This window comes from Dermacentor albipictus, chromosome 2, assembly GCF_038994185.2.
Source record: "Dermacentor albipictus isolate Rhodes 1998 colony chromosome 2, USDA_Dalb.pri_finalv2, whole genome shotgun sequence".
NCBI classification, from domain to species: domain Eukaryota; kingdom Metazoa; phylum Arthropoda; class Arachnida; order Ixodida; family Ixodidae; genus Dermacentor; species Dermacentor albipictus.
The window spans coordinates 118,231,753-118,249,486 of record NC_091822.1 but is presented as its reverse complement, the minus strand read 5'-3'; the positions used below and the strand labels follow the sequence as shown (position 1 = coordinate 118,249,486).

At 46.9% G+C, this 17,734-nt stretch overlaps 1 protein-coding gene across 2 annotated transcripts in view; it reads right to left on the bottom strand.

The window, feature by feature from the left end:
* Window positions 1–257: 257 nt before the first annotated feature.
* Window positions 258–17,734, bottom strand: part of LOC135908174 (SEC14-like protein 2) — a 103,995-nt gene continuing 86,518 nt past the window's right edge. For both annotated transcript variants that reach the window (XM_065439925.2, XM_070533904.1), the window contains exons 8-12: window positions 16,857–16,937; window positions 15,530–15,616; window positions 4,965–5,071; window positions 2,831–3,164; window positions 258–525 (exon numbers count right to left, since the gene is read on the bottom strand). In XM_065439925.2, the coding sequence (XP_065295997.2) occupies window positions 437–525; window positions 2,831–3,164; window positions 4,965–5,071; window positions 15,530–15,616; window positions 16,857–16,937 (698 nt within the window). In that variant the 3' untranslated portion in view covers window positions 258–436. The remainder of the gene's footprint in view (window positions 526–2,830; window positions 3,165–4,964; window positions 5,072–15,529; window positions 15,617–16,856; window positions 16,938–17,734) is intronic.

Here is a 17,734-nt window from a genome sequence, read left to right as displayed (position 1 = left end):
ATGTCTACATCTAACCGGAAAGACCCTGTTATAGCTTACACTCTCCTCTTCCTAATTAACTACTAATTAACTTCCTCTGAGTTACGTCGTTGTATGCGCGAAACGCTAACTACACAGGTCAAAATTTCGTGTACCCGTGCCCTCTAGAAGCTCCGTAGCTTTAGGCGCTACTTTTTTTTAATTATCGTGCTGTAAGACGACGACTGCAAGCGTCCTATATACGTACCTAAAACTTATACAAATTCTTAAAGCTCATATTCACAGCCTCCCTTCTTCGCCTCCTTTTGCCTTATTATTACTGCTGGATGGAGTTACGGAACATCGGTTTCCGGTGTCAGCTGACGAAAGCACGAAAAACCCATGAATAACAGAAAGAACAAAACGAAAGGAGAAACGTGTAACGCCGTTGGCAGATAGCCGTCGGGGCCGCCGTTGATTACGCTGGCGTTGGCGGGAGCACCTGGTAGTGGTAGAGAAGCTTCTTGCTCCGGTACCAGCTGAAGCTGTTGTCGAACTTCAGCACATCTGCGAAGGCAAGAACGGGAGACACTGAGCGACGAGTTCACCAGAACTATAGCGGTATCAAGACTTCGTGCCGGTTAGTTTGGCGGCGCTCTTACGGTTTCACCACATTCGCTTCCACATAAAATATATAGCGAAAAGCATCCTGGTAGCCAATGCATTCAAGAGCGGGTCGACACAAAAAGGCAGCGAAAACCATTAAATTCAAAGCTTCTTCAATGTGCGCGTTGCAGTAAACGCCTAGGCTTCTACATTTCGGTCTCGGTTGCTTGGAGGCCATACCAGAACTGACCCCCTTTCCGTTGCCTCCCGCGCCCACTGAGCAAGGTTGGGGAGCCTTGTGAAGGCTTCCTTGTATGGAGGGACAGATGGAAAGAAAGAAAGAAAGAAAGAAAGAAAGAAAGAAAGAAAGAAAGAAAGAAAGAAAGAAAGAAAGAAAGAAAGAAAGAATGAATCAATGAATGAATGAATGAATGAATGAATGAATGAATGAATGAATGAATGAATGAATGAATGAATGAATGAATGCGCTGCATGGTCGCTCACTCCACCATGTGGAGTACTGAGAGGGGTCGTGATAAACACCACTTGTTACATTATCTATACTCTCTATAAATCAACTATGCGAAATGTATACACCATCTACAAATTAATAATACAGAGTTTGTAGGCTTCTTATCACACATTCGCTAATAACCCGAAATACCTTCGTGTTTATCTGTGGTTGATCACATTCCAAATAGTGCACTCCACATAAATGAAACTTGCTTATGCGGAAATCCTGAATAAAAGGAGCGAGAGCACCAAATTAACACTGCAATATTAACAAGCTTCGGTCAAACGGGAAGCTTCTTTTTGGAAATTGAGCTTAACGGCACTGGCAACTAAACTACCCGTTAGGCCATGAAATAGGATCACGCGATGCGGGGATGCTACAGTCATTAAAAACAAATCTATCAGGCATTTGCGATGCCGTGGCATCAATCACTGGTCTTCTGCGTTCGCGTTGTCTATATTTTTTGCATTCCTTTGTGTCTGGGCAAGAAGTAATCCCTGTGAGGATGAAGACAGCTCTACGGAGGCGGAAGGACTTTCCAGTCAGGTTGACATTTTTACTACCTATGCGTGGCAGGAACACGTAAGAAGGTCAGGAACAAAAATCCCCACCCAAACACTCCACGCAGATGGTTAACCAGCGAAGCTGAAACGTGTGGCCCCGGTGTTCATCTCTGGGTTAAGCCCGACTGTTCATTAACCGACGGCTTGGTAGGCTGCCGGATCCTTGGTACACCGTTGCTTCTTGCGCTCGGCTGCACGAGCCTGTTCTTGAGCCCGGTCTGCAGCATCGGAATGGTATAGACGCAGTCGTTCCCGGTTCTGCTCGCGGCGTTGCTGATCGAAAGCTGCCTGCTGCTCAGAAGTACGTGTTACGCGTGGCCTACCCATTTCGTAGCCGGGGAGAAAGTGCTGTGTGTGCGCTGGGCTGCGACGAAGAGCAACGACGTCACTACTGGCGCAGCCAATCGCGCCTCTCTCTCTCTTTCTTTTGTTCGCACATGGGCATGAGGTTGCGCCGGAGGAGTTTTCGGCGTACAGGTGACAGACGGACGAATCGGCTAGCCGTATACAGCTTCCCTGTAAAAGGCACCACCTTCGTTGAGGAGAGAGAGCGTTGAAAAGATTGACCTGGAAGATTGTGGAGAGGTTCATGATTCTAGTGGCGATGACTTATGTATTGCTGCTATAATGCGCGTTACTGGTTCATAATAATGCGCATTAATGGTTCATAAGGGATGGAAAAAGACGCCTTTGAAAATAGACAACCCTATTTTCAACGAATGGCAGGCGAAGAAACCTCGATAAAGCTTTCGCGCAGGAAAGCATGGCTTAGAAAAGAAGCTGCGATATTCGACGCAAACCACAATATCGTATTTCTTTTTCACTGTAATAAGATTTAGCACTTGACACATTCCTCTAAACGATTGTGCGTGACCTTTCTTTCTGCCCGTCACCTAAACAAAACTTCGGGGAAACGGAATATATATATATAATTTGGTGTAATACTTGTAATTAGTCTGAACACCCCATCAAACAAAGTATCTAGACGACTAAAGAAATGTGCCTCTGCCTTCCGATAGATAAACATTTTAGCCCCCTGTCGGCCCACATGCGCAACGACTGGAACGCAACAGCATAGCCCGTGCGCTATGTAAAGCCTTTCAAGGACAGCGTACACTTTTATTCGTCATATATGGAGCGCGCGAATGCTTTTTCGGCCGCTCTATAGTAGTGCTGCTCGAGTGCTCACATTTTCCGGGCGCGCTGCAGACGAGCATCCCGTCCTCGGGCACCAGGTGGCAGTTGACTCGCTGCATGGCGACCAGCTCCTGCATGTCGCCACCGTCACCGGCCGCGCCGTTCACGGTGCCGTTCGAGTCCGGCACGAAGAAGACGCCAAAGCCGATGTCGTAGTTCTCGGTCTGGAACTCCCAGCGCAGGATGGAGCCGGCCTCGGTCACCTCCACCGTGAGGGGCACGGCGGATTTCTTCTCGATCACGCACATCTTCAGGTTCTGGTCCGAGGAGAGGCGCCTCGACGGGGCCGTGTAGCAGGAGCACGGCACCGGGCCGCCCGCTCCCACCTGCGTTGAGGGCGCGTGGGAGTCGCGGAGGAATTATATAAGCACTCTTCGGTTGCACTTGCAGAGACACCGGTCGGAGGATGCGGACGAGGAGTTCGTCGACAACCTATACATATAGTGGCGTATTTACTAGTCATATAAAGTTATGCGGTAGTACCACGTTAGCCGTGCGAGACACGTTTAAAGTATTGTTACAAGAATAAATAATTTAATTGCCGAGTTTAACCTACTTAAACATCAGCGTTGGTTCCGAGGGACGTCGTATGGAGGTTTTGTATTAATTTGGACGCCATAAAAGCAGTAGCTTGGGTCACACCGAATCAGCACTATAGAGGACAGAATATCAATTAGAGATGAAACAGGTGCCGACTTCCAGGTGTCGTATACCTGTATCGGTGACACTATTACACCCGAAATCAAAGTTAGCGAAGTAAGATTCGAGACAAAGAGGCCATGGTGTGCTTCTTGTTGTAGGCACGAAGAGCTTACTATTTAATTAATTATTTCCTAATATCTTCCGAACCGAAGGCACTATGGGAGCGTCTACGCAATCGTATAGAGGGAGTTAGCAAGTACAGGAAACGAAGCAAAACAAGTTCAAATAAATGAACGACACTGTAGAACAAATTGAATCAAATGATCAACAGGTTACCTTAATATTCTTTGCCATGCCAATACTGATAATCGCTGGGGAATACAAGAAAAAGTGGATCCATTAAGGCGACGCTCTACGAATGAGTCAAAACGCGATCTAGTCTCGCAAAACGAAATACCAACTATGTGGCAGTGGTGAATCTCAGCCGATATGTACGAAAGGTGGCACTAACAGTTATCCCGCCACAAATGCGTCTCAGATTCCTCTGGAAGAAACTTTCGAAGCCCTTAGTGCATTCATTTTACCACGGCTCCGGGCGCCGCAGTGAATTGCAGCTGTATGGCGCCAGCACGAGCCGGCCTGCAGAGAGAGACGACTTACATTTTAACAATCTGAAATGAAAATCTGAATTTTTTCTTCTTCCTAAGCCTAGATGGCGGTCCGCGTACGTGCACAAAATTTTCAAGTGGAATGTTCAGCCGTTTATAAACAGCGATGATTCTGAAGTTTGTTTCTTTCCTCGAAGGAGATTTTCACAGACAGCGATAGCGTTTTAGAAGTTTTCCACAGTGCCCACGATGGCACTGTCGACTGCGAAGCTCATTCACCAGATCCCATAAGAACCCACTGGTTTTGCCCAAGTAGGTAGTTAGCAAAAAAACTTAATCTGGTCGTCTCCGGGCAAGCTAGTATAGACTCGAACTACATTGGAGCGTCGTCTGATCCAATGCGCCCCTGGAGGGGCGCGGGCCATTGGCGCCCTAAACTACACGCTCCGTCCTAAGGGAAGGACAGCCAGCTATTTATATCACCCAGGTATATCCAGGTACACATGTCAGGTCACATGTAGTGCCAATAGTTTTTGTTTCGAGGTGCCCCTCCATAATCCGGCTAAAATTTCTCTCTTCCTCTCTCCCTTGCGTAAGGGCCAGTTCCTTGATTTTCCTTTGCTTTTTTTTGACAGCTAACTGCCACGAGACGCCAACGGAGCAACTGGATAGCTTCAGAGCCATTCCACGCCACGTCATTCCATGAATTGCAACGTTCCCTCCTCTCTCTCCCTGTGATCTTTGCTTTCCCCTTTCCCATTCCCCTGGTGTAGGGTAGCCAACCGGACGTTATTCTGGTTAACCTCCCTGCCTCCTACTTTTCTCTTTCCTCTTCCATAAACTGATTGCACGCGTTCGACCTAGTGCGACACTTACGATGTGCGTACACCTCGGGTCCCCATCTGGTCCCGTCATGGTTCCGCCCCAGTGCACAGGAAGCTCTTCGGGAGCGATGTCTTGGAGAAGGGCCTCTTTCCACTTGTCTGCGTGCAGAAGACGGCGGAAGGAGAATGACATTAATAAGGAAGAAACGAAGCGAACCGCTCAGTTGCTTTCTCCATAGACTAAACAGATGACGCGGAACACGAAAAACCCAGAGCAACATGCTTTTTGAGATCAAGATTACGAGGTGGCTTTTGATATGTGCACAGATTGTCTTGGAGTATATGTCTGAGGACAGTTGTTTCTAAAGACCGCACTTGTGCAGCATATACACAGGGTGACTGGGAACGAGTTTCAAAGACACGGTATTAATTATATTGCTACGGAACAGCCGTAGAAGCACCGTCCCGGTGCTTAATCTACAGCCGGGGGTGATGCTACGGAACAGCCGCCACAGTGTGGCTGCACTGAGGAGGACGAAGACGACGTGTGTGCCGGCTTCATATAGCTGCGCCATTTTTGCCTCCATGAGCTTACCTGTTAATAAATTGTAAATAGTATTCGGCTTCAGCTTCACGTAACAATATGCTCGTTTATTCACAGAGTGAGCCAATGCAGTGCGAGGCATTTGCGACAAAATGTTTTGCACGAGGCGGTGTTTTACACACCGATCCCGGTTAAAGTAAGCATCAAAAACCAAGGATGGCGTTGAAGCCATACTTTGGAACTTAAGCTGACCAGGTTACAATTGCGCAACATCAGTTCAGTCGTGCGCTGATTGCAAACCCTCACGAACATCTAAACCACATAATGCGCGAAGCTTAAACCTTAAAACAAACCGTAAATAATAAACAACCTTCAAACCTTAAATACAGAGGATGTTTTCATTCAAGACTCCAACAGGAGAAGTTTTCTGCATCCTGCTTGGTGCCTTTTCAATCGAAACGAACCTGAATCTACACAATGCGACTCCTTGTCGACCTACAGGCTGGATGGCTCAAACTTTGAGAAGCATTACGTTAAAGTGGGAAATGAGCTCTTCTGTGACACAACCTCAATTGCATAAACAGTTGTGTCGTATGGAAATACCAATCGGTAAGCAGTTATTCTACGTGGCTCCAATCGACATCTTCATGACTTATTTAGAATGCGTAATTAGGACAAAAGAAAATCATTATTTCAAAGCAATATTTCAAAAGTAGGCTTATAAGGATCGTGAAAACTATGCTGATTTCATAGCGTAAGCGTGCAGCGTGCAAACGATGGGCATACACTGCATTTCAGTGTCGCATTTATAGCAGTGAAGTTACAAGCTCCAGGCGGCATGCTTAGGCCGAGAAGTATCTGAACCTCAAAAGAATCCAAAAGATACTTGACAGAAGTGGTGATACGTTAGCAAGAGAACTTTTGGAGGCATATCACATTAAAGAGAGAGGCACGAGTTGTATTAGTGACACGTCTGTTTTTCTGTTTGAAAACGAGTTGCAACTGTTAAAAACGTCAGTGGAATCGCGCTAGGCAACACTGATGTACGCATGCGCATTTGTTCATTCTCCCTGTCCTGCTGTAAGAATAAAAGCAGTTGAAGTTCAGCGCTCAATCTGTCGTTTCGTACTCTTCCTTCCCAAGTCTTTATTTTCCTTTTTTTGGCGCAACAATGTAATCTTTAGATCCCAACCAACTCACCCAGAAACAAGTTCTACTTAACTAAACCTCTCCGCAGTTTTCTCATTCCGAAACTCTTGGCGGAAAAGTGCAACCGCACGTGGGTTACGGGTCGGTTATCGAGCGCGAATCCATTTGTCCCTGAACGTAAACAGAGTTCGGAAAAGTAAGGCCTCATAATTGTGCAGACTCGCGTCAACGAGCGTTAGCGAAACGCACGCCCTATGCAAGCGATGCCTTTCCGACCTGTCGATTCGAAGTTGTCCCTGAAAAAGCCGATCTCTCGGCGTAACGTAACTGATCGCGCGTGTCCGATAAGAAGACTAGGTCATAGACTCCGGTGCGCTTTGGCTTATCGGCAGTCGCCATCCGCTAGTTACCGAGTGCCTAGCGTAGCGGTATTAAACGCGCTTGCACAAGGATTTACGAAACTCAGTTACGCGGGCACGCCGACACTGACCCGCTTTCGTACGCTGCCGCGTGAAATAAGCGCAACGTGCCAATGGAAGTAAACCTTGGCGCGAGATCAGAACAGACGGGTGCTCAACGAGCGTGTCACCGGACAACGAACGGCTCCTCAGAAATAGCGGTGAGGCCCACTGCGCGCTCGTTCTTGCAAATTAAAAAATACAGAAACGAGAAAATAAGCGCATTCAACGCGCGTTATATTATCTATGTGAAGCGGCAAATTAAGATAGATAAAGCTAATGGCTGTGCGAACAGTTGTATTTATTTTCATTCTATGCAGAGAGTAATCTCACGCAACGTTTACAAAGCATACAGTCTGAACTATATATAATTGCATACAGTGCTTGTGCTTATGCATTACGCTGCTCACAAGTTATGCCGAAACGCAAACACCAAGGTCAGACGGATGCGCCGTCTGCGACATCTACTTAATCACGTGACGAGGAAGAAGGCAGTGCAAGATATCCTTGTCGAAGGAAGAATAGCGAGGCGAGGCGTTTGGCGCAGAGCAGTACGACGCATTTCCAAATGCATTTACGGATTGTATCCCTCTCGCGTCACAGCTGGTCACACGCATAACCGGGGATATTCAGTCATACCGATGCAAACAAAGCTTCGCTTGTTAACAAAGCTTCGCTTCGCACAGTTAGTGAACGGAACGTTCACTAACTGTGCCCCATCCGCTATATACCGCAATGTTGCTTTAGTGGTTTGCTTGTTCGCAAACTCAAACTTCTCTCGGCGTCTTGTCTCTTTGGGTGATCGTCCCCGAGATAGGGGATCGAATGCAGCAGGTCACCGATAGCGAATGCGTTGATGTTCGTTTCTTCTTATAGGGAAGCTTTCTTTGCCTACATCCCCGTACGTTTCGTTACTGCAGCTGCTGTCGACTGCTATGTCGGCCTGTATCTCGACAAATATATTTGCGCATATGCATGCGAACGCTATATGCGCATTGAGTGCGAGTACCAGCAAACGGGCTGATATGCCAGCGCAATGCCATATGCACAACTAATAAGTTTGTGAGAACTATACGTTCGCACCAAACGTTATTTAAATTTGATACATTTACCGTTGGCGTTCCGCGATAGACGCGCCCCCAGCTCGGTTGCGCGAGATCACGCGCCTTTCGCATTGGCACCTTTGCATCGGCGCTGAAAAGTTCGATCATCAACCACCGACCACGAAAGCGGGTGAAAGAGCGGGAGAAAGTTGTTCGCTATATTATCCCTTTCAGGCGCCGTGTACACAATCGTGTACGCCAAGGTAGTACAGCGGCAGAAAGAATATTGATAAAAGTAATGATGTTTACAATATGTCGCATGCACCTTGAAACACTTCTGGCTGAAAATGTGCTGCAAGATTGATTAACGTGTGCAATATCGCTCACGGCCAACGCCGCCGACACCGACGCCGACGACACCGGCTTTTCTGCGACACGAGCTCCCTAACGCTGTTGCGTTAAAATGTTTAGAACAATGGGTGGAAAGGCAGGCGGTTGCGTTTACTTTTTAACGCGAGAGCGTTCAGGGCCCCGTGTCGCAGAAAAACCGCCTACGGCGTCTGGCGTACAGCGTCGTACATCGCTCCGGCAAAAATAATTTTGAACCAAATTCCGAACCACGCATACCGAACCACTCTTATACCACCGATGTTGCTTAAACCTTGGCTTTCATTCTTGAAAAAGTTATTCCTCGGAATTTTGAGAGCGGCAGCCCACAATCAAATGTAATGAGAAAAAAAGCACACAGCGCATATATTTTATGTTAGCTCTTCTCAGAGCGAAATGTTAAAAGTGCGAAAAAAAAAGCTGGATGCGGCTTATATAGCTAAGCTAATTATATGTAAAGGGAAAGCTTGGTTTAGCCTGGTTAAGTTTTGGGGAACATTAACGTAAAACTATTCCAATCTTGTTTTCATTCCAATCGTCTGACGTCAAACTCACGCAGCCACCGACGCATGGACCGGACGGTGAGCCGCAGAATTGTCTTAGTAGCCCAATTAAACGCTCTCTTTGTATGTAGGAGGTCACTTTAGGACGTCAGGTGACAGACAGGCGAAGTGGGCGTAGCCCGAAAACGTTTGACCAGTAGACGATGGCTAATGGTAAAAAAAAACGAATAATCAGAAATAATAATGCTTATTTTGTTCGGCCTAATCATGCATAATTAGCGTGCACATATCATATCAGAAGAGGCGTTCCCGCGGTTTTCGTGACATCGCGTGACAGACAGGTGAAGTGGGGGTTGGCCCTAAATTTTTTCGACCAATCGTGAAGGGCTGATTGCAGAATTTCAATAGAAATGTTTTGCATAACTTTACGTTATAGCGCCCTAGGTTTCATTTAGTTAACCTTTGATTTAGCTGTAATTATTATACATTGGTATGCAATCATCGTTATGCCAGGTTTGACGGCTGTGCTATAGGTCGGTGGCTAGACATGACTGCGATTAGGCTTGGGTAGACACGCACCATTCGACGGTGCGACGCCTGTTCTGTCACAGGTAAAGAGCAAGTGCTAGACGTGCAAAGAGACGCCGCGAACATACGCAGCGTCGAGGCACAAACGGACAGGGCGTGGTCGCTACATTGACCTCGACGGTCACACGCCTGTGAGACGCCTCTCCAGTGAAGCAGCTCCCGGGGCGATATCCGCGGGTGTGGTCAGACGCCGTTTGGCGACGACGGCTCAAAGCCTCCCGCTCCCGCGCAACGCTAAGAGCCTCGCTCTCATCCATGGCCAAGCTCGCACTGGCTAGGCGAACGCGGCGCTCCTCTTATTAGCCAGGTGCGCGGCGAGTCACGTGTTCAGGCGGCGACCCAGCTGCAGAGAGCGCATGCGCCAAGCCGGCGGTGGCAGCGGGGGATCTCGGTGCGGCGAGTCACGTCAATGCTACGGCGCAGCTGCGGTCAAATGAAGGTCAAATTGCTGGCGACGGCGAAACTCGGTTCGACGCGCTTAATAAAGCTTTTTCTGTAATAACAGGAGATCGACCCACGCAAGAGGCCGCGTTTCCAGGCGAAAGCTTGCCTTCGTGCATAGCGCTCGCCACTAGCGTTTCCTGGTAAACGTGGCGGCGTTCGTGTTGTCGACTTCTCTACTCTTGTGTGCTATCTGCATGCCTCACCTTTTGTGTGCATAATGAATCCTTGCCAACTAGCTCAGCTTTCTGTCGTTCTGGCAAACGTTACGGTTACATACGCTGCAGTTGCCAGGAAGCATGAAAAGTAGCCAGGGATCTTTGAATGCTATCGCGTTCCATACTTAAAGGCGAAGGTTGTGACCTCCAAATTGTTATTATTATTATTATTATTATTATTATTATTATTATTATTGCTTAGTGTAGACCGTTGTATGTAGTGGGTTGATTTTCTTCATTGTTTTTTCACAATATGTTCCACCAGGCACAATATTGGAGGGCCAGGATAGGTGCTTTTCAACTCTGCTAATATGAAATGTTCCAAAGGAAGCTATTGCCTTAAAAGATACAGCTCCCAGTCCTGGTGTGGTATTCTGTAAGATTCAACCTAGTGGATTGTCCATTTCGGCCGCTGTTGATGAACTTGTGCGCGAGCGAGGTGAAGAGGAGCGGCCCGAGCCAATCAGCGGTGGATGAAATGGACATTAAGTCCACTAGGTGCACTCTTACAGAATACCACCGTGGAGTGACCATGGTTGTTCATAGCAACCTCATGAGAACGAGCTTCTGGTTCAGACTGTAGCGCCCAGGGAACAATGTGCGCTATTACTTTCCTAATTAGGTTAACCAACTGCAGTATTTGGTGGAATTTAACATTGGGAGTGTTCTCCCACGCATATTACGTAGCTTTGGTTAAAGGCAATATGCCACGTAGGAAATTCCACTAGGTGCATTTGTGTATCTGCTATTGCGCATAAAGCCACAAAAATAAATCTCTACGAAACGTCCCTCATTCCCGGCAACATTTTTCACGTTGCGCGGTATAGAAAGCGTGTGGTAGTGAAACTGTCGCTTCGGTTCCAGGAACGTTACGAGTTCACACCGCAGGCGATTTCGCCCTCTGTAAAAGGAATCTCGCCAAATGTAGTGGATAACGAAGGGAATAACATTTTAGATATAGACCGTTTAGAGCACCGTACCCGTGGGCGCCGCCATTTAGCCCTTCTGAACGAAGTTTGCTCGCTCGTTTATTAAGGTCACTGTAGCTGCATGCATGGCTACTACTACGGACACGATGGTGAGCACGGAGTGGGTAGTCGACGGAAAACGTTGGCTAAAGCTACAGAGACAGTGTGTACATTTAGTTTATCTGTTTTCTCTGCGTTGCAATCTTTACAGATGCGGAAGTGCACCAGCTGAAGGCGACGAATATAGCAGCCGGATGTTTGCGTGTGTCCTTTATCGTGTATGCGTCGTTGTCGCTGTAGAACTGTAAGGCTGTTGTTACATACGGCCGTGCGTTCTGCTGTCGTCGTAACTGTGTGTTCAACCACCTCGTTCTCGTATAGGCGCGTACTTGCGCGCAGAAAACGGCTGTCTACATTCTGGTATTTTACGTGCCAGAATCACGACGTGCTCATGAGGCACTCCGTAGTGGGAGACTCCGCAATAATTTTGACCATGTGGGGTTCTTTGACGTGCACGCAACGCACGGTACACAAGGGCGTCCTTTTTTTTTTTCATTTCGCCCCATCAAAACGCGTCTTGCAAACTTGCGGGTTTCGTGAACGCTGTGACGCTCTCGCATACGCGCAACACTCCCGGAGTTTTTAACTTACAAATTGGGTCAAGTGCACATATATTGCCACAAAAACAAAACAAAAAAAAATGCGTGACTGGTAGAGGGAATCGAATCTCTGTCTGCCAGCAGAGCAGCCCAGCCGCTCTAGGCCCTAAGCCATGCTCACGCTCATGCTTCTCTTGTGCCGAAGTGGCTCTTTTAAACGTTTAGCTTCTGAGGGCCAGTCTCTCACATTCTTCCCTCGTGATAGTTAGTGCTCTGAAACGTTGTGTTAGACTGTACTTCCTTCAGGATTCGCTCACATTTTGTCACCGTACACCGGGATACCTATAACGTATGTATGTAGTCCACATTGAATGCTATCGCGCTAAAATGTTACCAAGCTGTTAAGACAACGTAAGCTGCAAGTTATGAGTCACAATACGTTTCTGCTTCGTAATTCCGGGGTCCTTCAATATTGAAGCAACGCTCGATTTGCCTACACACCCGGGTTTGGTATGGCTGCTCTGTGCTTCATGGTCCTGTCGGTATCTCGGTGCGTTTATTTGTTGGATTGTGTATACGAAGATTACACGCCCCCGACGTCAAGTACCAGCAGACTGGCTTTTATTATTCCTGCATGTTAACGGGCAAAGCTGCACCAGTTAACTCACTTGTGTTGTGCATAAGAAAAAACAAAAAACCTGTGCGCACACACAACGTGAGCTTGCAGTGCCCCTCATATAGATAGGTATCTCTAAAGCACAGTGAACTCTTTGTGGAATAGCCATTTAAATTCGACGGATTCTTCGAGTTACCCGATTTTCCTTGATTTAGACATTCAGTACGCGCGGCACTGCTCTTGCGCTCGTCCTTGGCTAATCCTCTAGAATAGGCATGCGACGCATTTGCCACAAGGGGTACAGAACACTTAAATGCAGCTAGCTATGTGTCGTACTTCACCGTACATACTGCACCCGTCATCACCTACTTTCCCTTGACAAGCCTCTGACCGTCGCCTTCGTCCTATTGTGACATCGCCGAGTGGACGTCCCACACTATAACCATAACCGTAAACCATAAACGTACGTATTATACGACCCGGAAGTTGTGACCATCGTGGTGGATAAACATAAACATCGCATCGGGTTGCAGACTGCATAGGATGAAAGTCAACGCACTTGCAGGCATCGCTGTTAGTTGTACAATAAGTAATTAACGCTCCACTTAAGTTTCGCTTAAATATATTCCAACGCGTGCGTTCGATCTGCGCGATCTTTCCGGACTTTTTTTTTCGCGACTTCCTTTTCTGCTGGTTTAATTACGTAGACACATCTGTTCATAATTCAAAAGTGCGAGCCGGGCCTTCGATGGCACGTTTTTGCAGGTTTACACCCCTAAGAACAGCGTTTCGTCAGTCTATCCTCAACAGCCAAATCTTATTGCAATTTAAAATATCCAGCGAATATTCTTGCAGGATTCGATTGGCAACCGACGTATAATGTTCTTCCGTTATAAAACGCAACTCGCACAATAAACATTTTCGCATCCTTGAGGATGCTTGGTTTGTGCTATGTGGTTTGCGCTCTTCATAAGGTATACGAGACCAAATTGTTTATGCAGACAAATAAAGCTGCCTTTTTTAGATACCTTTTGGGACGATTAAAGATGATAATAGTTGCCACAGACGGCACCAAAATGGCACAAAATAAGTGTTTGACCGACACTGTTATTAAACTCCCGCGTCAGACATTTCAGTGCGCACCAGGTGGTTCAAAACAGTACACATTTTTCAACTACGTTCTCTTTAACAACAAGCCAAGATAGAGCTCACTGTCGTGTAGCCTCTTTGCCAATATGAAATGGAACACTTCATCTGTGTTTAAGTAGAGTTAGCCAGATAGTGTTAAAACAGTACTGTATGTTATGTTGCTGATCTGGCTGGAGAATCTGTCGCCAGAATTGCCACGCGACTGACCGCTCGAGGCACTTTGCGTCTATTAGCGGGCTTTTTTCTCGCTCGGAAAAACATGTAGCAACTATTGAGAAACAGAAAGCTTTACCTAAAGTTTCTCATGTCTCTCTACAATTTCCTCATTGACACCTTTCATCTAATTATAATATTTGAGAAATTTATTGATTAAGTAAGTCTAATTATGCAGTTAGGCGGGATGCAAAAAAAAGTGAATATCTCCACGCGACAGCGAACATTATCATGGTTGCGTCCACCTACGTGGCATTTGCATATCTTTAAATCTTGGTGCATGAAAGTTAGGACACCCTGTATATCATAAGGTGCAGTTTAAAGTGATCGCGAACCACACCTTGAGCTTGGCGAAGAAGAAAAAAGCACACATTCCGCGGATTACGTATACGCTGCTGTGAACATCTCAGCCAAATCTTGCACTCGTGCGCGGTAGCATGGAGCTCACAAAGCGGAGCGCGAAGTGGCCTTTTTCCCAAACACTCTTGTTTCAACAGAAGCCTTCTCCTCACCCTTTTCGGGGCTGCCCAAGGTGGCTTTATTTCTTCATGTATAGCAGGTTGCTATGCGCGGCTGCTATTGGCCAATAGATGACATCAATCAAGAAGCCTGAGCCGAAGATCGTCTGCTCACGCTCCGCCGACCCTTCTGCCGTAGGAATGAAACTTCGGCCCCTCTGCTAATCGGTGTCGCAGCCGTCGGCTCTCGCTAATTTCGACTCAGTCGGGAACACTCAATTTGCCTCAAACTACGTCAAGCTTAAGCCCAGACCACACACACACACACCACACTATGCCTGCCGCACCTATAGCCTCGAATAGCGGTTAGCCTCTACACAAGGTACGCGCGCCAGTGCGCGCTTACTCGCCGGCCACTCCTGGCTAAGAAGTGTTTCGCATTGAGCTTCGTATCCAGCGCTACAAAGTGCGGAACGTGGATCTGCCTACTATGCGTGCAGGACATAGCCGGACCACGCATAGCACGCAAACAGCTGGAGCGCACGATCGCGCACTGTGCAGAATAGCCCCGCGCACATAGAGTTGTGCATAGACAGGCGTATAGCTGCGTGCGCAGCGTATGCCGTCAACACAGCGCCCCCCCCCCCCCCTTCTCGCCGTAACGCCGTAAGCGGGACGTCGCCACTCTATCGCCCCCGGCACATCACCATTCCTTCGGAACGGAGGACGTTGAGATGAAAGGGGGATGGTAAATAGCCAGAAGTACACCTACGCTCGCACCAGGTCTTTCTTTAGCAAATTATTTGGGCAATATATTCCTGGGAGGTACCAGACTCATTGCAAGGCGTTTCTGAGACTTCAGAGAAATGTGGTTCAGGGCCGCTTTAAAATATTGTAGTATCGCTTTCTCTTGCCCACTTGCACAAAGTTGTAAACATTATACTTTTAGTATATATTTTTTCTTTATTTTTGTCGTTTCAAGAATTTTCAAGCATATTGATTAAATAAATTGAAAATTCACTTCACGCGGCTACTAAATTTTATGTACTACCAGATTGAAGATCATCATCATATAAAACTTCACCTAAAACTTCGTGAAAATCGACGGAGTGCTTGCTGAGAAAAATTACTTCTCCGTTCTTACGTGTAGGAACGCACGTTTGCTCCTACATTGCTCCTGAGCTTAAGCTGTTAAGACTTGAGACATAGTCACACACCAGTACTCTAAGGGCAGCAAATGTTTTGCTGTGTGCACAGCAGAAGTCTCAGTGGATTCCCTTTACCTTTGCCGAACACGTGTATCTTCTTCGCCGTCTCTTCGCTGAGGAATGGCTTCACCATGTTGTATATGATAGGATAGATCTTGGGCGCTGAAACAGACATCACGTGGGAGGCGGTTAGAGATGCGGAATCGGTAGTTCGTCTGTTGTTCATCGTTAGCTCTTGGTTATTTCGTTGAGAACTTAAGCCTTTGTTGTTTAAACATGCACCAACCGGTGATGCGATTGCGATGAAGTGGTTACGAAGCCATTGCTATTGAAATTTAGAGAGAGAAAAAGAAAACATAGTTTTCCGAATTGATAATATAAAAGAAACCAAACTAGACCCAAAGAGAAAATAAAGTTGGACTGTATTAGAAGATGACACATTGTAAGTAACACTATGGCTAGGCGTAACCCTTTATCGTGGTAGAAACGACGTGGAGAGCCGAACGCTCCTGCGTTCAGCTCTCCATCGCATCTCGAGGAAGTAAACGCCAGCACCACTCCTCGGCAGAATTGGTCAGCGCTATTCCTTGGCGCTTCCCACCAATCCATGAAAAGCGTAGTGTCTATTTCAGTCAAGGGGTGGCGCTGCACCCGACTCGGTTGGGTGGAGGACCGTTAGGGAATACGGGGGTTACTGTAAGAGGAAGTTGAGCAAGCCGGAATAGATGCAAAACACAAAAGACGTGTGTCAACGCCGCCATGACGTCCCCGCTCCAGCGCAACGTGACGTCACAGATTTTGACGGTGTTTACTCGGGTTTAGTTTATTGCTTATCGTTAAAGGTGGGATGAAGTATGTTTTACTGGCAGCAACGACTAAAAGCTTAGCTACTTTCGAAAACAATTTACCGCTCCAGGACGGCCCGAATACGGGACAATAGCTTGAAAGATGTGACGTAATAGTGATGTACAGGGCGCTGGGATTTCATTGCAAAATGAATAATACAGAAACTCTGGACACCTTCTCTTTCGTAGTAACCGACCTCCTTGCGGCAATTTAACATAAATTGAGTTTTTAGTGAATACTTTATTTGACAACTGCTTTAGTGTTTCCATTTAGTGTCCCAAAAAAAGACGATGCTCTCGGCGAAGAGCGTACAATGAAGAAACAAGCTAGAACATATTACGAACACAGCAGCATTGACAGGACCGAATCATTAAACGTTGGGAAAGAGAACATCTTCATGGGGGAACATCTTGTAGTATTTCTGTGAAGTTGCCACGGAGTCTTACATTCTGAGACCAACTGTTGCACTCAAAACCCGCAAATGAATGGGCTGGAATTCTAACATCCCTGAACAGTTCCCTGAATGAAAAACGTAAGCGTCAGTGAAACAGCTTACCATTTATGACGTAAGCCTTTTTGAGCATTTCCGGGTAGTGGTCTTCATACATTGTGACCAGGTTGATGATCATGTCAAGAGCTGAAAAAGAAATTTTCTTCTCGTTACACTAAGGAAACAGTAGCACTGTCTGAGGCCAACGTAACCCCCGCAAATCATTAGAATTCGTCTGAGGGGACGCGCAGCTTAAAAGGTGGTGCAGGTTGAGTGCACTCACAAGCTCAAGCCGACCTCTCAGCTTTTCAGCAAGTGCATTTTTTTCTCTTTTTCTCTATACGTTTGGCAGCGCAATGAGCGTCAGCATAGCAGACACAACCGAGAGTGTCAAAGAGAGTGCCAACTCGTCACGATGTTCTGCTACCACGTGACCATCTTGTGCGTCATGACACACTAGCCCCCTCGGAAGCGAAACCGAAACTTGTACGTAGAAAAGCTTTCACAGCAAACTGTTTATATTATTTCTCTGTGGTTTGCCATTGATTTTTCTAGGGTTTCGAGGTCGAAGACCTTCATTTCGCAAACAAATCGTGCCTATGTACATTGTGCTGTAGCTTCTTGCAGTGTCATGTACTCTGTGAGATGGGTGCGCATCGGGCAGCCGCGTGCAGCATTCGATGGTCCGGTGGGCCGTGTCCCTGCGTGTCTCATATTGTGCAGCAAGCGCAACACTTCTTAGTCAAGCCACTGTCCCCGCTAACAGATGTTCAATTACAAGATTTGTAAGTGATTTTTTTTTTCGTGATAGCTCAATGAGTAGTTGTTCTGGCCCAGTGGAAGCGAAGTCTCTTGCTCTTCCTTTGGTCGACCATATTGATCGCTGCTCCAGCGAAAATATTGCTGTTCACCACACGCCGTTTACGGCTGACAAAACTACCTTT